The following is a 25,005-nucleotide window of genomic DNA, read 5'->3' as shown; positions in this document are numbered from 1 at the left end:
ACACGACTCCTTTTAGCTAGTTTAGGTTTAGGCAGTGGAGTTAGTCTTTGCAGTTTAAGGCTAAAATGAATTACATACATTGTCTTTACACATTCTATGCTCAGTACACTATAATGATAAAGTGATAATAGTTAAGTTATGTGCAAACGTATACAGTATAAAACTAAAAATATTACGATATCGTAAGCATTCAGCCCGTTCATAGATGGCTGTCTGCTTTTTAGGACAAATACATTTATGAAATTACCATTAGTCGACTTCAGCCAAGTTGTACATCTGAACGATCTTGACTAAAAAAAACAACATAATAGCAAACGGCCTGAATAGCAATGTGGTGTTTTCAGGTTTTTATTTTGAATAAATGTACAGTAGTTATAACATGTTTCAAAAGGAAGCTTTGTGTTTAACACTACTGTAGGGGATTTCCCAATATTGATTAGAAATAAAGCATTTTCAAACCAATTGCTTTTGTTCAATTTTCAGACCCATTGTGTTTACTCGGGCATTACATTATTTGTATTAATACAAATAAATAATAAATAATACAACTCAACAATACAGAAAAAGCTTTGTTTATTAACTGTGCTAGGTATAGATGAACTGCATAACCGAGTTAAATGACACAAATTAAAATAACTGTATGCTAAATTTACATAAATTATAAACTTATGCATTAAAGGGACACTTCACCCATTTGCATTAAGCTTTGTATTGTAAGAACCCCAGTCATGTTTTTGAATGGTCATGCATCATTCCCTCTGTTTCCCCTGAGACAGGAGAAATATGGATTTCAGTGTAGCACTTCCTTCTTTCAATGATGTAAAATCATCATTTTGCATCATTGAAAGAAGGAAGTAATATATCTTTGTAGAGTGGGTGAGACTACAAACACTCCTTTTCTCGGTCAAATAGGCACCAAATTCTAAATATTTGTTACATTTCGATTACAAATATGATCCACTTTAAATAAAGATTAATGTTTCCACGGGTGAAATGCTCCTTTAAGCTCCAAAGTATCCAGCAAGCTGCACAAAATGAAACTAAATATATCTGCCAACAATCTCTGAATTGTGAATTTCCATTAATTGTCCTTTATTGAGCCAATATTTATATTCTGACAGCATACAAAGAAAATAAGTTTAAAAACACTGCATTACTTACTTGCATATGACGTGTGTGAATAAATAGATACCAGTGTTGGTCAAGTTACTTGGAAATAGTAATTAGTTACTGATTACTTCCCTAAGAAAGTAATCCCGTTACTTTACTGATTACTTATTTTCAAAAGAAATTAGTTACTTTACTAATTACTTTTCAAAAACATGATGCACGACCTGAATGCTACAGTATAAAGCAACAGGGCCCGGTTGCATAAAGCACCTTAAGTGTAATTTTCCCTCAAGTTCACCCTTATGTTTCCCTTAAACTTAAGAGTGTTGCAAAAAAACACTTACGTTTTTTCTGTTGCATCTACATGGCAACAATAGTATTTTATAACAACAAACCTGGGTCGCTGTCGTGAAACATTTAACGATTACCCTAAGAGAACCATTTAATGGATTATACTGTATGCAACACCCTTAAATTATTCTCTACAGTAGGTAAGGGGAATTTACCCCTTAATTGTCATCCTTAATGGAAAAACTTAAGGTGCTTTATGCTACCAGGCCAAGACCTTTCAGACTAATTCTATTCTTTCTGCATATTCCATCATCTAAAATTTAATCAAATGAAACATTCTCTGTTATAACCTCTCGACGCGCACTTATTCGTGGGCGTGATGGCGTCGTTTTTTTTACGCTGCTAACAATATCTATATAGCCTACTGTCTACAAACATTAATTTAATAATATTAAATTAACATTACTATACATCGTTTAAAAGGTCTACGGGTTTAGCATCAGTGTATGGTCTCTGTTTTGAGATACAGATGCTCTAGCATCATAAATGTAGTATTTTGTTACAGAAGTCCAGATGACAACATGCTGAATATAAACGGGACTTCTTACCTTGGTGTATAACGATCGCGAGTCGAATCCAGTCTGTTTCAGATGTGTGAATAACCCATAAAAACCTTCTAACAGATTTCATCAAATGACAATTTTTGTCCACAAATGCGTATAATCCATGAAATATAGATATATAGTCTGTTTACATTAGATTTCGCGTGAACGTGTATGAGATGGAGCCGCAGCGGTCATGTCAGCTTGTCCACAAATGCGTATAATCCATGAAATATAGATATATAGTCTGTTTACATCAGATTTCACATGAACGTGTATGAGATGGAGCTGCAGCGGTCATGTCAGCTGGGGGTTCAGGGACTTTTTCAGTAAGTTTCACATTCCTGTGCCGGCTTGCTTGGTGTTTGCTCAGATTTGAGGTGGAATTTTTCGCTGTGTATAAAAGTTTTATTCCCACGCAGAGTGTACAGCGGACGCTGATGTTTTTGTCACCTTTAACTGGGTTAAACTCAAAGTAATGTCAGTACTTCCAAGCATTAAACGCTGCATAGTCTTGCTCTCTTCCTCGCTCCATGTTGTCTTTTCACGTTCAACACTACATTGACTGACGGCGCGGCGCTCATACGTCATTGTCACTCGACTCGCGTCACGAGAGAGTCTCACGAAACAAAATCAAGATTAAAAAAATACCGCAGTAACGCAGCCTGCTTATGGGGAAGTAACAGTAATCTAATTCAGGGCTCTGAACCGGTTCAAGGAACGAAAACGAAAACCGGAAACGAACGAAATTTTAACAGGAACAAAAATGAAAACTAAAACGAAATCAATTTTAATAGTTCTGAACAGAAACGTTTATTTAAAATGACCATTAACCGGTTAATAACGTTATTTTATCGTTTTCTTTAATATTGCACTTATCAGTGACCAATCATGATTTGAACAGTACAACATGTGACTTTGACGCATCAAGCGTGAGTGACTTTGACACATAGCGTGAGTGAAATGCCCGAGCAGCAGTCATCGAGTCTCCGGCCCGATAGCATTTGTCTTAAACAACCACAAAGCTACCCATCAAATGTTCAGAGGTATGTTTAAGTTAAAACTTGCTTGGAAAATGAAGATGCAAACTGTAACTCAAAAAAGCCAGGGGACTTATACCACTGTCAATTACTTTTTAGATGGGTTGCCACCAAGAAATTCCTTTTCGTTATTATTCGTTAGTCTTAACAAGTCTGTCTGCAATATTAAAGGATGTGGGGGAGAAGTACAGTAGCCGGGAATCACTGAGGTAACTTACAGAGGCACATTTAACATAAACATCCAGCAGAGTATGCTGCGGTTTCAACCAGTAAAAGACATGGTTGAAAACGGGTCGTTTTTTCAGCTGTTTATACTTAAAATGAATGCAGGTATTTCTTTTGTGGTTTTAACAATTAATGAAATGTTGAAGTTTAGTTATATCATGTGTTATGTTATTATTTTTGTGTGAAAATTAGTCTGTATGCATGCATTTGTTAAAGTATAGCCTGAATTAAAATAACGTTATTAACCGGTATTTTTTCTAAGTAAACCGTTTTCGGAACGTAAATGTTCAATGAGGAACGCAAAAACGGAAACGTTAAAATATCGATTCTGCTCGGAGTGAAACGATTGATAATTTTTTTTGTTTTTAAGCCCTGATCTAATTACTGTTTTTGCAATTGTAATGCCTTACTTTACTCGTTACTTGAAAAAAGTAATCGGATTACAGTAACGCGTTACTGCCCATCACTGATAGATACACATAATATACTTTAAATATTGGACATATAAAGGAGAGTGGTTTAAAGATGTTTAAAATCTCCAGCCTGTCTAATGGTGTGTCAGAGCCAGAATACAGAAATGGATCAAAGTAGCCAGATTTAGTGCAAAGGTTTATTTATCTCCACATATATTAAGATTATTAAGGCGACAGGCAGGGTTGTAGAAAGGCTACATGTGTTTCAAACTGTACACAGGAAGGCACGTGTACAGTGTACAGTTTTATAGGACCTGTTGCAATAAGACCACGTTATATTGTGCCAAACAGTTTGCAATATAAACGTAAAAACAAATATATAAACATGCATTAAAATCCAGCACAAAAATGCCACTGTGAGTGTATAATGAGCACATTAAAAGCAAAAGTATTCATATAACGGCATTTAATGTCTCGTATTACAATAGATATAGCTCTCATGACTTCACATAACAGCATAAATTCATGAATAAACATATAAAGAAGCAGGATTGATATGCAAACTGTACTATTATTACTTAAATAAAGGTAATATTACTGAAGTAAACTTTGAGGTAAATACGCTTTCTTAAGCGCTAACCGCTAAGTCTAAATAAGCTCCATAACAGTAGAAAAAGTGCATTTTCTCTCAAAACGGACTCTATAAAAGCCAATAATTATATTTAAAGAAACTGTACATGCATACTTCACTACTTGTGAATATACAAAAAGTTATCTGAAATTATCAAAGCCCATCTGACGGTTATCCATCTTCACCTGCACGATCACCTGCTTTGAGTCGCACCGAAGTGATGTCAACACCCTCGCTTCGACTGATTGGCTAGGAGGAGCTGTCAATCTGAAACAAGCGGACCAATGGCGACACTTAAAGTCTGCCCTGATTTGCATGAAACTCTAACTGCAACTTTTTGAAATGCAAGCGCAGAGTGTGGAAATAAGAGCAAGGGAAAAACAGCACAAGCATACAATTTTTTTTATATGAGCAGAATATATTAGAGAGAAGAAAAAAATGAAAAATATAAACAAAGAAAATGTCATTTTGTATGCAATTTGGATAACTTTGCATTCGTTTTTCAGTTTTGTGCAATATAACTTTAAATCTGTTTAAAGTTCTGATTTGCGCTTATTATTATTTTATTCATGCATATTAATTTTTTAAACCATGACCTCAATACATTAGGCGGGAAATTTATTCCATACATCCCGGTCAGTCTCTTCGGAGCGGGTGTTTTCGGCGGCAGCTGGACTGACGGTCACCATGGGTTGCGGTCGCGTCTGACCCCAAAACATGCTTATATTTCTAAAAAAACAATCAGTAGACTGGTGCAGAAGTTTTATGCGAGTTACTAAAGTTATTTATTTTTCACGAGGCTTTAAGTAGCCTAATTTGTTAAGTTAGCCTAATGTTAGGAAGGCTAATATCTTGCACTTTCTTCTGGCTTGGATAATTTTGAGTTACATTTTGACAAAACCTTTCAGATCTAAGTATTATGTTTTTTGTTTAATTTAATTTTAAACATGATTCTTTTTTTTTGATTTTGGAACCAATGAGGTCTCTGATTAAGAACGCTGGCTCGCAGCTGCAGGTTCCGCTGCTTTAGAGCACCGCATATGCACGCACATATATGTTTGAAACATAGTTTAACTGTCTGCCACAAGTTGATCTTGTAATAAAGGTCTCATCGAGGAAAAACACGCTGTATATTTGTATTCATTGCAGTTTTGAATTATAAAAGTTAAATAAGAAATTTTATTATAAAAACATTAATGATTAATCGATAGTCGATCGTTAAATCTCCCGACGATCGACTAAGAAAACTTAATCGAATGCCCATCCCTAATAACGACACGCCTATAATCCCTCCCATTCGAAGTGTTACTAAACTCGATGGAAAAGCTTACCAAGACAAAGTGAAGTAAGCTGACCCGACCTATACTGTGGGGTAGTATGCAATGGAAAAGCGCCATAAGAGCTTTCCAGCGCTGTGGATTCAGCGGGGCGCGCAAAGATGTGACTGCACTTGACCGAGCAGCTTCTTTTGTTTTTCTGTTAGTATTTGTGTTAACATTCATGCAGACCTTCTGCTTACAGTCCCCTTCCATGCATTCTTCACTACTGACGTACATATACTGACTACTGATTGTTTGGTCAGGTCGTGCATCTTAAACCCAATTTATACTTCTGCATCGATTGAAGCGCACAGTGCGTACACCTCTCGTTCACTTGTGACATTAAAAACAAAGATGGACCAAGTTGAGGAGCTATATTTAATAACTTAAGCTCCAACAAAGGCAATGTCTATTTACCTCCATCACTGCTGATAAGCATCAGTTACTAAACAACACAACAAGCTGCCTCTTCTTTGACTTTTGCCTTGATAACATACCTGTGGACACTGCCCACTAGAGATTTGCATATGTAATTGCCTGTTGACGCGAACAATCATTCAGAGGTATAAATGAAAACTGACCTCTAGCCTACAGCGTAGCAGCTACAGTATGGTGCAGGTCCAATTCAGAACTATAAATCATGCTTAAGGAGGAAAACCAATGGGTGTCTGATTCGCTATATACTGGATGTTCAGTAACAGGCATAAGCGCTTCTCACTACATGCACATGGCAAAGACTTTTACTCTTTCTTGTCCATGTCAATGGTCTGAAACCAGTTTCATAAGTAAGCACTGCAGATGTCCTCAGATCAACTCAGGAAGTGCTTTAAGTTTAGTTTATGTCCACTGGGTTATTAGCATCTGTTTTGCATTAAGGTTACAGTAATTATAGTAGTTTTATATAAACAGTAACAGAAGACACTCACTTAAGATAGTCAGAAAAATGTGTAGGGGTTCAGGAAAATACACGTTGTAAAAATAAAATGTCATTACCTCTTAAGCTTCATGTAGTTGTCACTTACTGCTGGTCTGCATTCAGCTCTCTGTACAACCATTCCTTCCAGTGCAATTTTGTCTTTGTGAAAGAAAACAGACATTAGCGCTCAATGGGAAATATAAATGTTCAATCTGTGCTGCAACACACAGTGCATAACTGCTAAGACTCAGTCATAATTTTTTGTATTAGTAAAACAGGCAACAGTCCGTTTTGAATTTATATGTACTGTTTTGTTGATTGTTATCACATCAAAATTTTATTATCTGTATTAATGACAAAACACAACAACACACAATTTTCCACACTCAGCTGATCTTGAATGTTCTGATTTGGTCTTTGGCAGCTTTTGTTTAATCAATGGCCAGCAGACCTGTATATACATAGTATAAAGCTTGATCTCCACTCAAGCGAGGGCGACGGCGAGCACTCACCTGGGCCTGTACCTGGGCCGCTGGCCTCAGCATCTGACTGCCCTATGGGAGGGATGGCAACATAAGAACAAGGGGGAACACTCGCCAACAAAATCATGGCAGGCCGAGCCTCACAGAAGCTTTTAAACAGCAATCAGCGAAAGCATGAACACAAACTGACAAACCACGCAGATACATCCAGCTAGCCAAACTCCCAATCATTCAGTTAATTAATTAGCTTTATTGAAACCAATCAATCAATAACAGTGCAAATGATTTCATGCTTTGCCTCATCCCAATATAGGCCTCTCCCCCACACCTCTCTGAAGACACCCAATCCAAGCAGTAATATACGGTTTAAGCACGAAGACAGATACTTTTGAGAAAGCATTGTTATGGAAATTAAATATGTAATTTATGACTTTGCTAAAAAATACTAGCATCTTATTCTAACAAATCTTGAGAGGACAGGGCATTTGGTCACTTAAGCAAAATACTGTATAACAGTTAAAGAAATCATTTGACCTTACCATGTCACCAGGAAAAATGATTTAAATGTCAAGTAAATAAAGTTATTCATGCACACACAATACCCAAGGCTAAAAAAAATTTCTGGTTAGTGAACGAATAATAATAACAACAACAACAAAATTGGTTTCAATGATATTTGAAGGCCCACTCTAAAATCTATTACTATCAAAAGCACACACACACACACACACACACACACACACACTTTGTCAAAGGTCAGGCAACTGTAAAATCTTTAGAGACCACATCAAAGCTATAAACACATTCAGTGTTTCCCATACATAGGCTCTACTTGGGCGCTGCGCCCAGGTAAATTGCGACCCGCCCAAGTAAAAAAAATCACTTTACGAATTTCCGTATTTCTGAACTCGACTGGATGATCCGTGTTTTGGAGAGAGAGAGAGAGAGAGAGAGCGCGAAAGAGAGAGCGCGAGAGGGAGAGCGCGAGAGAGAGGTGGGGGTCGGGTGACCGTGAAGATGATGCACGCGTCATAAACTCATCATCCAGCGCGGCAAACTGGATCAACTGCAGCAGCACATACGGAGCAGCCAGGGAACACACTGCGACCAAAATGGTCGCATATGCTTATGTGCATATGTGTTTATAGCATCTAAGTTGGCTTCATTTTGCGTGCAAGCACGTTGTGTCTCTCCGGTTGAGTGTCCGTTCACGTGCTCTCTGTTTCTCAATGAATTGGGCGCGACGCGAAGCAACCTCAGTGTCACATTGTATCCTTTCATGTTTCTGAACTTGAGCAGAGTTTTACCATTAGAGGTCTTTCTTCACTGAGGACACGGGACCCGTACGGTTCCGGGTTTATATTTTAAATGGTCAGATGGGTCCGGGTCGGTCCTAGTTCATTACTTCGGGTCCCAAGTCTGATTAATATTGTGTGTAAAACCCGAGTCGATCGGAGAACGGCCATGAGCGCTACCGCGCTAAAGCTCGAGTGCTGTTTTAGCGTGCCTCCGGTTTCTATGGCGATAGCAACTGGCTCTTGTCACGACCACGCGCCGCTTCATTTTCTTTATCCCATTTTTTAATAGTCTTACTATTAATAGACAATATCTTTACTAAAATCTAAACAGTTTGCACAGAGATTGTAGCAAAAAGCAGTGCTAATACTGAATGAGCAAAGCTCTAGCTGACTCAGGATATAAAAAACGCAAAGCTGTAATGTAAAGTCTGTCATCGGGACAGCACAGCAAGTAGACTTTTAAATCTGAAATAATTAGTGGATTAAGCTTTTTTAAATCGGCAAAAGAGAAATAGAAAGCAGTAAAAGTGCCTATCTTATAGAAGTTATTACCATTATAACATCAGTCACATTTATAATCTATAGACCTGCACTGTCTATATAGGCTATAGTATACATAGTATTGTATATAATTGAGTTTGATAAAAGGGGTCATCAAATTGCTTCATATATCAGTGCAAAAACATCAAGTTTTTTCGTGGTGCTTTGACAAACAGTGTCAGCTTTGTTTATGGCAAAAAAAGTTTGGGGTGGTTAGATTAATGAACTATAATGTGAAATTAATATGAATGTTTTATAAATCAAAGTATTGTGTTGTGTCACACATTATTAGTTCTTTGTTACATGTATAGTAGACCATTTTTTGTCGGTGGATAATAATGATTGCCCTTTTCACCAGCTACCACCACAAGTAAATTTCAGATCTGTGGGAAACACTGACATTTATATAATTTTTTCTCACAGTTTTAGAACAGACAAAGAGAAAATTGCCAAAAGAAACCAACAAAACATTATTAGTAGAAACAATTAGACTAGAGCGAAAACTGAAGTTCTGGATATGCAGGACATTCCATAGATTTCATGACTTACCATATGAGCTATCTGTTTAGCAAAATTAACTGTGGATTATACTAACTTTCACTTCTAAAACATAAAAAATACGTTTATACCGCCTCACATGTCAGTACTTTCTGAACATTAAAATATAGAGCCATGGTAAAAAATTAAAAGACCATTCTATTTATTATGTCTTTAATCATCACTTCTACATGTTTTATGAACATTTCAGGGGTGACAAAAGTCACCAAACAGCATATTCTAAAGCATATCTCCTGGTAGGCTACTGTATGTCTGTCAGAACACAGGATCACTTTATTACACCGAACCACACTATTTAGTACTAATACAATTACAAAATAAATATGAACATATGATATCAAAGCCATTACAATAATAACATACATGATATGATATCAAGCATAATAAAACTAAAAAGCAATGAAAACTGTAATGACAGCATGTGGTATATGACATTAAATAATTTATCATTCCACATAAAACAATTTTCCATCCTTTCAGCAGTAGTAACTTAAATAACCAAGATATAAGGAAGCAGGATGGACTTTAAATTGTGGTAGCCTATTTTACAAAAAACCCGAAAAATGAAAAAACTCTGAGGTAACTCTGAGGTAAACCGTGCCAAATGCGCCAACCGTTCACAATAAATCTAAATATGCTTAATAATGATAAAGAAACATTACATAGACTGAAACAGGTTTTACAAATTGACAAAGATTGTATTTAAAATTGGTGTATACTCACATTCATGCAATGACACACACAAAAACACAAATATCTGTACGAATGCTGCTGTTCAAACACTCTAAAAAACATTTGGTTAAAATTAACCCAACTTGGGTTGTTTTACAACCCAACGCTGGGTTAAATATGGACCAACCCAACGCTGGGTTATTTTAACCCAACAAGTTGATTTTTTTAACCCATCTGTTGGGTAGAAATAACTTTTTGTTGGGTTGAAACAACCCAATGTTTGGTTAATGTGTTTAGCTGAAATTTTGTGGTTTAAATTGCTTTCATACCTTTCATTGTGGTGTCTATAAATAACAAAGCATAGATTTAATTGAAAAAAGCATATTTATTGCACATGAACAATAAAAGAGTACATAGCCCTACACAAACAATCAACTTTCTGATAAAAAAATATATTAATATTATATCTCAATCTAAAATGACAGATACCCAGTTAACATTACAATTAGATCAAGTAAAACGTTGTACAAGTAAGGGATAATGTATTGGCAGCATGTCATCACAGAAAAAAGCCCCGACAGTTTCTTCAGGACAAATGTCACGAACACATTGGTTTAATCATTTGTAAATTTAATGTCGGATATGTAATTAATAGACATTGATATTTAATTTTTGTGTAATATTAAACAGTACCTGTCAAAATGATTTGCAGCATTGGAGTTTTGAGCAGTAGTAGAATGTCACGACTGGCCAATCAGAATCTAGCATTTTAGAGAACCGTGTAATAAGAAATGGTTAATGTAACACATAACTTAAGATCAACACAAAGTAGCACAAACAGTCAATATATGATCAACATGAATTATCACCTTATCATGACAAATAACTACACAGACTTTTTATAGAAAGGGATTCTGTTCTTGGGAGTTTGTAAAAAACTGTCTGCAAAAACAACAACACTGATGTGCACTGCTTGGTAAAATCAATGTCCAAAACATAAAAAAAGTTTAAAACATGTCAACATCACCAAGGAGGGTGTATTGCTGGAGTGACTGTCTGTCAAAAACAACGAAGGCTTGATGGCAGAGATCGCCATCTTCCAACCCAAGGACAAAAGGGAATGGTTTTGTCACCTCAGCCTCTCAGAAGAATGCAACCATGTTGGTCCCAACCTGTTGAAAACAGACGAAACACTTGTTAGAATGCAGGCAAAGACTCTAAATGCATGATGCAGCATTATTATACAAAACCAAACAATTCATATTTCATACACACAAATCTAGTATCTAGTTTAATTGTCATGAAATGTATAAATTTCTGTTTTATTTCAATAACCTTGCAATATACCCTTTGTTAATGCCAATAACTCAGATTCACAGCAATTTCAGATTCTGCCACGCCACTTTACCTGGCAGTAAGCCCAATTTTTTAGATTTTGCAACAACCTGCATACTTGCTCTTATTACTTAATATAGCCAACACTTTATTAACATATATTATGTAACGAATACAGGGCTGGACATTAACGTTTGTCCCTAAAGTTAATGTTTTAGATGTGCGAGTGAAAGACACAGTCCGAGTTTTAACTCTATTCCTAATTGTAAACATGTCTTTTTGCTAGTTCACAAACAAAATATTAAATGTTTTAGGTTGCTTGCAAAGCAAAGTGTGCAATACTTCCATTACTTACATGTAGACTTAAGATTTTCTTTCCACTTTTGTAGACAGGAGTTGGAATATCATCATGGGGTTCTGTAGAGATTAATGTTTAGTTTAAATTAGTAACTTTATTGTCATTGTACTCAGCAAACAACTATTGTATTCCCAAGTGTACCTGGAGGTGATTTGTTGATGCTCCTGGTTCTTGGCTGGGAAGTTGCAGGATTCTATCTGTAAAATGCAATGCCCAAGTTTCAAATAGCTTTTCGGCACGGTCAGGGAATAACACAGAGAAGTCTTGTGAACTCTGAAAATGACAAATCATGCATTCATTTTCAATAAAACTTTAATGTACATTTATGCGATAATGAATGCTTTATGGCTTAGCTTGTCAGTGAACTACGGCTGCGTGTAGTAAATATAAGTAAATATTGTAATATCAACATATAACTTTAAATAATAAAAAACAAGTGCATTTTCATGTTACCTGTAAATAACTTCGTAAAAGCTGGTATCAGAACCTCAAAGTTACATTGTTTTAGCTTCTCCAGGAAAAAAATTATCCATCTTTTATCCGTCAGGGTCTGAGGAAAAAGAGCCAAAACTGTGATTTAAGTGGGCATCATTTCTCAGAAATAAAAACATTTGAAAAAGACAAAAATGTCTGTAACTTACACAGACCAAATGGGAGTTCACAATATGTGAACCTGTCTGTGAACTCAAGGATAAAGTTTCATAATCTAAACATAAGATTAAAAACATCAGTTTGATTTTAACTTTTACAACAAACGATTATTTATTTAAAACGTTCACGTTTCTTCCTCATATTAACTTTATATGTTTTAAACTGCATCTCTAAACCATTAGAATACGTCACATTCTAACGTTTCTAAAATTATTAAAACAATGTTTTAAACATATTTCATCAAACGTTTCATCAAACGAAATATTTCAATCATTTACAAGCAAGCATAAACATAGTTTAGATTTACTGGGCATTACAGACTAGCCAACGGAAGGTAATAAAACTAGTTTAATAACAGTTATGTCATGTAAACCATCATTTTGTACACTTTTGCATTCAGAAATAGTTTAAAAGATTAAAAACAACGATACATACCTTTTTCCTTCAAATAAATCAAAGATAAGTCGATGAAAAACCGTTCATGAATCCTGAGGTGAGTAAATTCCCGCGTCAGGTAGCGTTGTTGCTCTGTGGCAGGAGTCTGACGCGTCTGTGTGGGGGAAGGGAGAAGTTCTCTCTGGGGAAGAACAACACTGACACCCCGTGGTCGCGCAGGGAACATTCCGACTTTGTGTAATTAAATTTTAAAACTGGCGTTCACTCATGGGCTTCGGAACCATTATACGTGGGTGGGACAGGACCCACCCACTTTTTAAGACCAATGATAATGGACCCACCCACTTTTTCTCTAATTTAGCGCATTTGTCTGTTCACTTATCAAAGCGCTGTTAGTCCAAATCCATTCCACTAGAGCAGGGATCCCTAACCTTTGCTTTTTTTACACCGCGGACCCGTTTCAGCTTTTAAATATAATTCGCGGGGGTGAGTGGACGCTGAGTTGCTGTTCGAATATAGTGCTGAAGCTATAGTGCTCATTTGCCAAATGTATAGGCCTAACGTTTTAAACAGAAGTAAATGTCAAACAACCATGCATTAGGGAAATTAATAACTGCTTTATTTATAGTATATTTTCTATAGACGTGTAAAACCATATTATAGCGGATTATTTTATTTTCATTGTTTCACGAGTTTGCCTGCCCATTTAGTCTTAATAATTAACGGTAAACGAACTTAGCTTGGTGTTCTTAAAGGCAGCTCGAACCTTAGGTCGGACTCGAGCCCCAAGTTCAAGACACAGAAGAAAAAAGGAGGAGATGATGAGGAGAGATGCCAGAAGAATTGCGTCTGTCGCGGAGGCACAGAGACTCCCGTTTTGCCTTTAATGATAATTAACACAGCACTAAATGTGGTTCCTTTTTAAATGTTGAAAGTATAGGCTACTTGTTAAAATATTATTACTGCTGTAAAATAGTTTATTTTGATTATGGCACGATCGCTGGATAATTTTCAAGTTTTTTTTTTACAGAAGACAATTACTTTTCATTTGCGATATGAACGTCTTCACGTATTGTTATTATTTGCGAGGTACATTTGCAGATAATTAATAAAGTCATACCTCTGTTTAATCGATTGTGTTTTAGAAGTACACATGCTCAAACTCTTATGACAGCATTGTTTCCCGGCGGATACCATAAAATAAAGTATTATCATTTCCTGAATCTCACATTTATATTTCTCTAAGAGAGAGAAAGAGAGATTGGGTATAACAAATAAAAAAGGTATACAAAAGTTGTATCAGTTTACCTTCATTCGTTTTTCTTACCTTTTATTTCCTCAAAATAAAAAATAAACATTGTAGCCTACTGTCAGCAGAGTAGAGAAAAAAAATGACACAGAGAAAGATAAATGAAACATGACATCTGTCATTATTTGCAAAATATTTAAAGGGCTATTACCAGAATTTCGACAGTAATAGGCTACTGTCTTTAATTTAATAAACGCAAATGTTCGGGCTAATTAAAAGGAAACATGAAAATGTCATCTATGGCAGTAAATGTATTTTTCGGGGGAGGAGGGGGGGGTTATGTGGAGACCCACCCACTTTTCATTTGCTTCCGACGCCCATGCGTTCACTTTACAAACCGACTGCAAATTTGAACATTATGCATATATATTCTCGCCTGAACTTATCTTAAAAATAAATTTTGTAAACCAGAGAAAGTAATATTGAAAAACAGCTATATGTATCTATTAAGTTGGCTCTGCTTCAAAATTACCCAACATTTAACCCAACAAGTTGGGTTACACAAAAACTACCCAACACTGATAAAACAACCCAACAAAATAACCCAAGTGGCTTAACCTAGCAGTTGGGTTGAAAAAACAACCCAACGTTTTTTAGAGTGCAGCACATCTAGCCCCACTATGCAATAATGATGATTGACAGATGTGCTAATATTTGTCTTTCCAACATTTGGCCAAACATAAAATATACACGTATACAATATACAAAATATACAATATACAAATGCATGAAACACAGCCTTAAGTGTTTGCCTGGTAAAGAAAATGCTGTACATGTTTGTAAAATTAGTTTGGCTACTCTTGCATTACATAGAAGCAGTTATGACAGAGACGCTCCAAAATGTGTGAGCATGGCCGCGCAGCACTCCCTATTGGCGAGAGGGAGATTTTTTTAAGTAAAAATATTTTGCACAATTTATATATTACTTATGAATATTTAAGAAAATTATTTTTGACACATGTAGGTTATTACATGTATTTTAGATTTTAATTTCATTACTGTCTGTGCCATTACTGTCTGTGCCTACCCATCTCCGTGGCGTCATCCGCACTTTCTCTTAACATAGAAATTCTGAACTCCCTGGACATTCGTCCCCTAGCTCATAAGAGACTTTGGACTCTATTATACAACCGGCACATAGGCGGACGCGAGTGTCTTTTGCTAGAGTAAAGAGCGTGTTGATAAAATGCACATACAGTATTAACGGGATGACAACGCGGGTTTGCTTATCACATACATGAATGCGCAGCAGCACAAAAACGCTTTTTAATATAAAAATATTAAAGGATTAAAACATAAAAGATTATTATTGAGTCTTTTGGACATAAATGATGACCGATTATTAGATGTTATAAGACGTAAAGAGCTGCTTCATCTGTAGCTAAGTAAATACATGCTTTTCTTTAAACAAATACATCTATTTTAAAATGTTTTATAAATGCTACCCCACGGATTTATGGACCAAAAACTGTATTTTCGATGCTTCAATACAATCTTACTGACCCACTGATGTCACATGGACTACTTTGATGATGTTTTTATTACCTTTCTGGACATGGAAACCGTACATAGATTTTCATTGGAGGAAACAGAAAGCTCTCGGACTAAATCTAAAGTTAAAACATCTTAAACTGTGTTCTGAAGATGAACGGAGGTCTTCCGAGTTTAGAACGACATAAGGGTGAGTCATTAATTACATTATTTCCATTTGTGGGCGAACTATCCTTATTCAGTAGTCACGCTGTTCCCTTTGGGGGGGGAGGCGAAAAGCTTATCCAGTATGTAAATATACACACAGACAATGACGCCCCCGCTGCACGCTAGAATCTCCGGAAAAACAATTTGCCGATTTCAACAGCAAAATGTACGCTTTTAAATATACATAAACTGCTTTCTCAAACATGGAGAGGCTTCTTCGTGATCTCAACTAACAGATTCTGCAATAAAACGAAAATCACAAATTTTGAAAAAAAAAACTTTGTTTCTCATTTTCTCGAAACTTGTGCTGCCGACTTGTGTCCCTGGTTTCCGTGACGGTCACATATTCTAAAAATGTAATTATACACCATGTATTTCTTTATAAAAGTATACAATATCAGAACTTAACTAGGGGTGCACCAAAATTTCGGTCTGCAAAAATTTTGGCCGAAAATGGCATTATCGGTTTCGGGCCGAAATAAAAAATCCAGCCGAAAATGTAAACCGAAAATGAATTTCAACCACGCCCCTCCCATCTGTGCGCTAGCACTTGGGTTTCACCCACGGTGATCAGTCGTCACCCACCCCTCCCTTCCATGCTCAAGCAGGTTTCACTCACGGTCGAGCTTTTTGCACGCGTCTGCAAAGATTAAGCATGTCTTGATGTGTAAACTTTAGAGAGAGTCGCGCTAATGTGTCTCATACTGTAATCCATTAACATACATTTGGCGAAAAAAGCTATGAAACACAACGTAACGTTTTTATGTGGAGCGACTGTTGGGCTGTTTGGGATTCACTCTCGGTCTCTGTGTGCGCGCGCGAGTTTATGTGCCCTCAATAGTGCACATACAAGAGAGACACGTTCAGAGGTGGGTAGTAACGAATTACATTTACTTCGTTACATGTACTTGAGTAAATTTTTTGGGTAACTAGTACTTTTAGAGTAAATTTAATGATGGGTACTTTTTACTCTTACTCAAGTACATTTCTAGTGAAAAAACTGTACTTTTACTTCGCTACATTCGGCGGCGTTACTGCGCTACTTTCAAATGGTAATAATTAAGGAATATATATTTTTTAAAAAGTTTATAGGGCGTGTTCGAAAGTTTTGCGAGACAGGCTGCGTCACCCTGTAGCGCGCGCGACCGCGCGGTCACCCTTTAGCGCGCGCGACCGCGCGTAGATGACAGGAGAAGCAGATGAGGGCGCGTGTGCATTGTGCGAGATATCGGAGGCAGATCATGCATGGCGGCTTCAAGTTCGGTCTATGTTTTCACTCCAAGAGGTCAAAAAGAATAGTTTCATAATGCGGCATGCTTTGTTCAGTAAACGAGCTGACATCTCAGCGTACAGGAATTAAAGATCCAACCTGAAGTAAGTGTCACAGTATTGTCTATTTGAACACTATTAATGGTCATTTCACACACTGTCCGAGTTTTTTTGCCATATGCACTCTTGTGCAAGCGATGACAAAACCTAGTGTAAGTTAAACCATACAAACAGCACGTTCATCTGCACATTTCCGTGTAATTTCCCCACTGAACACCAAAATGTAAGGACGTCTTGCATTTGTACACAAATCCTGACACCTAACTAATGTGTAGAAAATACATTCAAATAAACGGGATTGTATTTTATTTAAATCCTTCTAAAAGCATGAATGAATAAAAATAAAAGAATAAAGTTTGATTTTAAAGAAACATGTATTATATATTATAATAAATGTAGAGTTGATTTGCTCGTGTTTATGTTCAGTAATTGCACTTTAATGGCAATGAAAATAACCTATTCATATAAAAACATGATAACAAACAGACACACATGTCCTTTTTTGTTTACTGTTTGCATGTTTAAAGGCAGATGCTGACAAGTTTTTGTTGTGAACATGAAAATAAATACAGAGTTAACCGTCAGAAAACATCTGTGTGTGTGTGTGTGTGTGTTGAGATTTTTTCTCAAATAACACGTTATGTGATGTTAATGTCCCCTTTTAAGGAGAGGTTTGTGAAAACCCTCCAAGTAGTCTGAAATTCAGTGCTTTTGCGCTACTTCTTTATCAGATCGGAAGTAACGAGTAACTAACTACTTGAGTAGTTTTTTCATCTAATAATTTTTACTCTTACTCAAGTAAATAATTAGATTGATACTTTTACTTGAGTACAGATTTTGGGTACTCTACCCACCTCTGGACATGTTTAAAAAAACCAAGCAAACATAAAATCTCTCTGTTATTGACAGGGCACATATAAACAAAATTATCTCCACAGTATTCTTTTTCTTATAAAAACATTTGTTTATGTCTTAAGTGTATGTATAGATTACAGTCAGAAACCAGTCTTAAAGATTAACTTACTTAAGTCTGTGTCATTAATGTTAATCAAACAACCCATGACAAAGAGACAAATAGCTCTAAAAATAATAATATTTTTAATTTATACAATAAAGACAGTGTTATGATTCATTTAATTTGATTTCTGTACCTAATGCTAATTTCAGACCTTATTAATGTACAACTTTGTTCTTTTTTATAAATGTTTGCAATTTCTTTATTGTTTATTAGATTTTTCCCACCTGCTTTTTGCTGATCCGAAAAATAATCTGATCTGTGCCTCAAAAACTGTAATGTGATCCAAACTGTGAGTTTTTTTATCCGTCACACACCCCTAGTAAAGTTAGTACACAGTGATAGCCATAAATGCAATTGTACTAATAATTGGCATAATAATTTATTTCGGTGTTTCTGCCTTGGTTTCCTTTTTTGGTTTTCGGTTTCGGCCAAGAATATTCATTTCGATGCATCCTTAAACTTAACCCATTATTATTTTTGTTCAATTTATGAATTATTAATACGTTTTTAAAAAAGACAGTAATAGTACTATTTAGTAAAAAAAGATCTATATAAAAATATACTAGGTATGTTACGCGTTTTAGGCCATAAAACATTTTTTGTTTCATGCAGTTAACGTCTCCTCACTATCTGCTAGCTGCCTGTTCTCTAAACACACGTTAAAAAAGGCGGTCTCTGCAGACAGCCAAGGCTTCGCAAACTGCAAGAAAAACAGAGTGGTCAACCTACCACCACGAAACATAACAAAGTGTTCCAGCCAATAAACGACAAGAAGGATTTGGGAGTGGGGGTTGGGCGCGTTCATGCCTCGTTCAGAAAGCACGGAAGGGAGGAAAAGAGTTAGCTACGCTCTGTGTTGATTGACAACACTTCGAACGTCAACAGGAAGGGAAGTCACACAGATTCACTTAAAGGGCCTTTAAGCTATCTTAACTGAAAATAACTTGCACTGACAGATCTTAAAATATGCCAGTGCCATTAATTTGTCTCAAGATACACACCAGTGATGTCTTTTATAAGGCAGTTTTTTTTAAGATGCTTAAAGGCATCTAAAACACATCTTAAAGGCAGGGTATCAGATTTAATCCACAAACATTTTTTGTTATGCTGGTTGAAAATCTCCTCACATCCTTATAGCAATAACTATGTTAAGTTGTCTAAATGTATTTTTATAAATATACGTCATCTGTTAAGGGCGTAAGACCAAAAAATTTTCAACAAATCATTGAACTCGAACCAAACGCAATAATTGGACACATGCAATTTTTGCTTCTCTTCTGTGAACTTGTTTTGCATGCCCTGTTCACGCAGACATAATACGTCATCAGCGTGTTCATGTGCACCCACCTTCCGTCTGTAAACAGAGGCAAATAAACTTTCCTAATGAACTGACAACCTTCACAGGAGCCACAAAACGCAAGACATCTTTTTAAACAAAAAAACATCTGGAGCAAAAACTCGAATTAACATCTGTAAATTTACACAACCCGAAAACGTGCTGTATCTAATTCCGATTTAAAACAGTTGTTTATGTTTAGAAGTCGACCGATATGGCTTTTTCTCTGGCCGATGCCGATATTTAGAAACCAGGGCAGCCAATGGCCGATATGTTTGGCCGATTTTCTATATGTACATAATAATCAAAATCATTAGCAGATATTTTAAATGTAAAAATGTCACTATTTAAGTCAAAGTATTTAAAAAAAATATGACTGGTCTTTCTGAAGAGTTTTACAACCTCCTCTGCACCATGCATTTATCAGACACAGATATTACCTGACACTCTGCTGTCATCATCTTTGATCAGTTTTTTACCATGGCTTTTCTTGCTTTGTAAGATAAAATCCTTATTTGGTAGACCTGATAAATGATTTATTCATCATAAAGTTAAAATAGTAAATGTCTATGTTTTTTAGTTTAGACTGTTATTTGGGGCAAATCTTTCTAAACACATTTACATTCTCATTTCTGAGGCGCTATAAGTGACTGATTGTGCTGACAGTGACATCTTGTGAGTTTAGTGTTGGGACAGATCTGTTGTTTCAACCGTTCATTCAAACGAATCCATTCAAAGGAGTCAGTTTGCGAATCGGACGCGTTGTATGCTAACCCAGGCTGAGCAGCGCAAAACTGTAAACAAAGTGTTACTGTAACAACACGAAAAACATTTCCTCGGTGGATATGATTTGGTCTTCCGACCTTTCGCCATCGAGTCAGTTTTGTTTTGAGTAATAAAAGCAGAGAGACAGTTTAAAGACAGAAACCGTGCGCGCGCGGCTCTGCTCTCTCTGTCACGCAAACAAAGATCATCATCACTCATTAATCACATGAAATGAGCCTAATCTTTGCATGGACAGTGCACCGCGAGACATAAGCCCGTCGCGCTGTTGTACTGGTTGCTTAATTCGCGCGATCCCGCCATCGTTTACTAAAGCTGTTTGTGAACAAGGCACGGCTGCACACACACGGGAGCGATCTGCTTGCAGTAAGAGACAGCGTCACGAGTTCTACAACGCTAAGGTGGCCGCAGATGCGCCTGCCTATTAATCGGCCTAATTTTGCAGATTTTTTAACATATGCCAAAAATCGGCCAATTAATCGGCCCGGCCGATAAATCGGTCGACCTCTATTTATGTTGGTTATTTTGGTAATGTTATTCACTTTTTACTGCAAAGTTTTCTCACTGTTGAATGAGACATGAATGGGCTTCTGGTCTGTGCATGTTCATGTATTTTGGAGGAGGCATGGCTTTGGATGGCCATATGAACGGAGGGTGGGATCCTGATTTCAGTGCTAGTAGGCTAAAGTTAGCATTTTTCAAAATCAGATACCCTGCCTTTAATTTAACTAAGGCATATTCCTGGCTTTAAATAAGCCTGAAAAAAATGCACATTTACAAGAAAAAGGACGCACCTAGAAGGTTTTGCATCTAAACTCTTCAAGTGCAAATAAAAGCATTATTTTTAATAACAATTTGAATTAATTCCGCATAGCAATGCATAGAAAATACTGTAGGAGGGGCTCTTTATTTTATTTTTTTATTTTTTTGCACAACTGTATATTTTTAAGTATAATATTTTTAACAATGTACTAATTAAAGTTACTATAAATGATCCATAGATTTATCTCATTTACTCATGTCACTTTGGTGCATTATTAATAGTGGAATATGTCAAGCATAAAACCTGACTTCAAACTCACTTTGTTTTATGTTACAGTCCATTGAATTTCCAGTGTATTGGCTTTAGGCTGTATTATGTAATTTGAAATCAGATTGTTTAGAACAGTGGTTCTCAAACTGGGGGCCGGGACCCCCAGGGGGGCCGCGAGAGATGGTGCCAGGGGGGCCCCAGTTTTATGACATTTTATAAAATACATTCATTTTTGATAAATTCTGTGTAATTAAACATAAAAAAATAAGGCTACTAACCAACAGCACCACTTTGTATAAATTAATATGTTTTGTCCAAATAAAATTTTATGTTTTAGAACAAAACTGTCATAAATTTTCTTTGGGGGGGCCTAGAAGGAATGCACCGCACACAAGGGGGCTGCACGCTGAAAAAGTTTGAGAAACACTGGTCTAGAAAGCAGACACATTACATTTAAGCAGCTGCTGGTTCTTACCTGAAAAACTTTCTGTAAAGACAGCCAGTCCACCAACAGTCTGTAGAGTAAATGGATGTTCTCTGGGAGCTCGCACCATAGAGGATTTCTCCCCCATACTGTCTATAGTGGTCAGCTCCTCATTGAGTGTAAAAGAAACCTGGTAAATAACACACATGGAATTCAAACAATTGGAAATACACTGAATCGAATCAAATATAATAAACTGTGTAGGAGTACATGTTTAATGAAATTTTTGTCATTACCTCTGGCTTGCCTTGATTCCTGTACAAACAGAAATAGTTCCAATATATTCATTTCAACCAAGTTATGCTTGTAAATATAATTCACATGTAAATGATAAGCGGACAAGTTTGCTACATACTTGGTGATTCGGAGCTTTCCAACCTCTCCTTTTCCTGTTGCCTTTGCCCACTGTTGTGATAAATACTTTGGGACCTACAAATAAACATGAAATTAAGTTAATAAAATAATGTCCGTGAAGGCCACTTAATTCGCGCTAAACATCACAATATCACTATCCCCTATATTTTAGTAATAAATCAAACTATAATTTGGGATTGCACGTTATTTATAAGGGCTCTAGCAGTGAAGCATTAATGCAACACAGACTAAAAAAATACAACATAAAATAAATACAAAGATAATCTATATTATCTGGCAGCAGTCAGCCCTAGCTCTAGCTAAGTTAGCTTTAGTGCACTTCGTCGATGCATCTCCAGCACTTACTTTCACTAGCCATACACCAGTATTCTGTTTAACGCCAGTTAAATCCACCTCTCCTTTGTCTGACATCCTTGTTATAAGTTTAGATATTCAAATGCTGTTTATTTCATGTGGCTTGTATACACCTCTTTCACATCACACAACCGACAAGCTTGTGTACTACAACAGAACAGACCCTGTTGTACGGTGACCCGTAAGGACTAAAAGCTTGAGCTAAAACGCGTTAGTGAAAACAGCTATATATTTTTTGGTTATTTTTGTAACTATAAAATAACGTTCCCATAACGTTGCAGGGTGGTTATTTTTTTAAATAACCTAAAAATAACTTCCATGTATAATATTAATATTTAAAAAATAAATACACATGTATAATATTCGAAAACAATATTTGAAAATACTAAAACATAATTATATATCTGTTGATTTATTAACATTTATTTTCATTAATGCAACATCATTGTGTAGTGTTTTTCATTTGACTATTAAAATATAATATTTACTTCATGTTCATCATCATTATCTACTTTATGTTCATTAGGTAACATATACTTAAAGTTTAATGTCAAACTTTATTTTTTAGAATTCAGATAAACATTAAAAAGTGATACTTGTACTTTTCATATGAACAAACATTTCACACAAAAAACATAGGTTTAATTTGAATGTATTATTATAATAAAAATCATAAATTGCAACAGCAAACTGCGAGTCTTGAAAAGAACATTTACTGAATTCACAAAAAAATTCCATGCTTTTCTGAAATGAAAAACAAAATGTTAAGGGCTCCTCCAAGCCGCACTGCAGCAGGCTTCGCACACTTTACCAATCCAGAAGTCCATGTGAAAAAGCAATCAGGCCCATAAGACGATGGATGGGAGGAGGTTACACTGATGGGCAACTTCTCTTTCTATTTCCGGCGTGACGCTGAGTCTGTTCCAAAATATGACTCCGTTGCGCCCTTTTGGACTCAAGTCACGGGTCCCTAAGGTCTGCACTACAGGATATCATCAAAGTGTGGACTCTATGGCTGCGTTCACACGGTACCATAATCCCAGCAAACACAGAACGTTCCCCTAACGTTAGTTTTTGGTTATATTTTGGTAATTTTTTTGGGAACCAAATAATAACGTTCTGGGAACGTTCTTTTTAGGTTTTATTTTTTGCAACCATAAAATAACGTTCCCATAACGTTGCAGGGTGGTTATTTTTAAATAACCTAAAAATTACTTATACAGAATGTTATTTTTTAGTTATTTTTTGGTTATTTTTGGGAACCATAAAATAACGTTCCCATAACGTTGCAGGGTGGTTATTTTTAAAATAACCTAAAAATAACTTAAACGGAACGTTATTTTTTGGTTATTATTTTGGAACCATAAAAAAACGTTCCCATAACGTTGCAGGGTGGTTATTTTTAAAATAACCTAAAAATAACTTATACAGAACGTTATTTTTTGGATATTTTTTGGTTATTTTTTGGGAACCATAAAATAACGTTCCCATAACGTTGCAGGGTGGTTATTTTTAAAATAACCTAAAAATAACTTATACAGAACGTTATGTTTTGGTAATTTTTTGGGAACCACAAAATAACGTTCCCATAACGTTGCTGGGTGGTTATTTTTAAAATAACCTAAAAATAACTTATACCTAACGTTCTCTAATGGTTATTTTTTGGTTATGTTTTTTTTAGGAAATTAAGTAAACGCATAATTAAACCCATTATTTCTGAAGTGACGTCTGCACGCGCTTACCTCGCGCTCTTCACGAGCACCCGCTTTCTCTTGTACGCGAATTCGCATAATTTAAAAAATAACGGTTTTCTTTCCTCAGAGACATACATTATATTAGAGTTTCTTTTTTTCTCTTTCTTTCTTTCTTAAGTAACTTAAATATGTGAGAAAAAAATGTATATATGAGTGATTTCCGATCGATTTGAGGAGAATATGAGGAGAATAAGATGTTAGAAACTTTTTATTGTCGAATAAACGAATAGCAGCTGTGGTAAGATCTTTTTACCTAAAGTGAATGAAATGTTTATTTATTTGGCATTTGGTTTTTCCTAGTTTTTACAGAGTCTAACATTATTTAAGCGATTTATTTTCATTCTTCATTAGTAACTATAATATGTGAAAACGAAAATATATTTTAATGATTTCCATGAAGGAGAATGTGATGTTAGAAGCTTTTGATTGTTGTAAAAACTGAGAGCTATTCGGCTAACGTTAAACTGATCTGTTAACCTGAAGTGAATGAAATGCTTATGTTTTTGTTGTCAATAGGTTTTACCTCAGTCTAACATTTATTCTAGCGGTTTATTTTCTTTCTTAATTTAGTAACTTATATGTGAGAACTAATATATATTTTAGTGATTCCCGTCTATATAAAGAGATGATGTTTTTGATTATTGTAATAATGGAGAGGCGGCTAACTGCTGTGGTAAGATTTTTTGATCCAAAGT

The 25,005-nt window shown here is 35.9% G+C and overlaps 1 protein-coding gene across 2 annotated transcripts in view; it reads right to left on the bottom strand.

Moving 5' to 3' along the window:
• Nucleotides 1–22,728, bottom strand: part of gtf2f2a (general transcription factor IIF, polypeptide 2a) — a 48,470-nt gene extending 25,742 nt beyond the window's left edge. Inside the window, exons 1-6 of one of the 2 annotated variants that reach the window (XM_065295765.1) lie at nucleotides 22,548–22,728; nucleotides 22,183–22,256; nucleotides 22,064–22,082; nucleotides 21,819–21,957; nucleotides 7,060–7,101; nucleotides 6,625–6,706 (exon numbers count right to left, since the gene is read on the bottom strand). In XM_065295765.1, coding sequence (XP_065151837.1) covers nucleotides 6,625–6,706; nucleotides 7,060–7,101; nucleotides 21,819–21,957; nucleotides 22,064–22,082; nucleotides 22,183–22,256; nucleotides 22,548–22,613 — 422 coding nt within the window. In that variant the 5' untranslated portion in view covers nucleotides 22,614–22,728. The remainder of the gene's footprint in view (nucleotides 1–6,624; nucleotides 6,707–7,059; nucleotides 7,102–21,818; nucleotides 21,958–22,063; nucleotides 22,083–22,182; nucleotides 22,257–22,547) is intronic. The other variant, XM_065295767.1, reaches the window with a different exon arrangement.
• Between the last annotated feature and the right edge of the window lie 2,277 nt (nucleotides 22,729–25,005).

This window comes from Paramisgurnus dabryanus, chromosome 4 (assembly GCF_030506205.2).
Source record: "Paramisgurnus dabryanus chromosome 4, PD_genome_1.1, whole genome shotgun sequence".
NCBI classification, from domain to species: Eukaryota; Metazoa; Chordata; class Actinopteri; order Cypriniformes; family Cobitidae; genus Paramisgurnus; species Paramisgurnus dabryanus.
The sequence above is the reverse complement of the archived record's forward strand: the minus strand, read 5'-3'. Positions and strand labels throughout refer to the sequence as shown.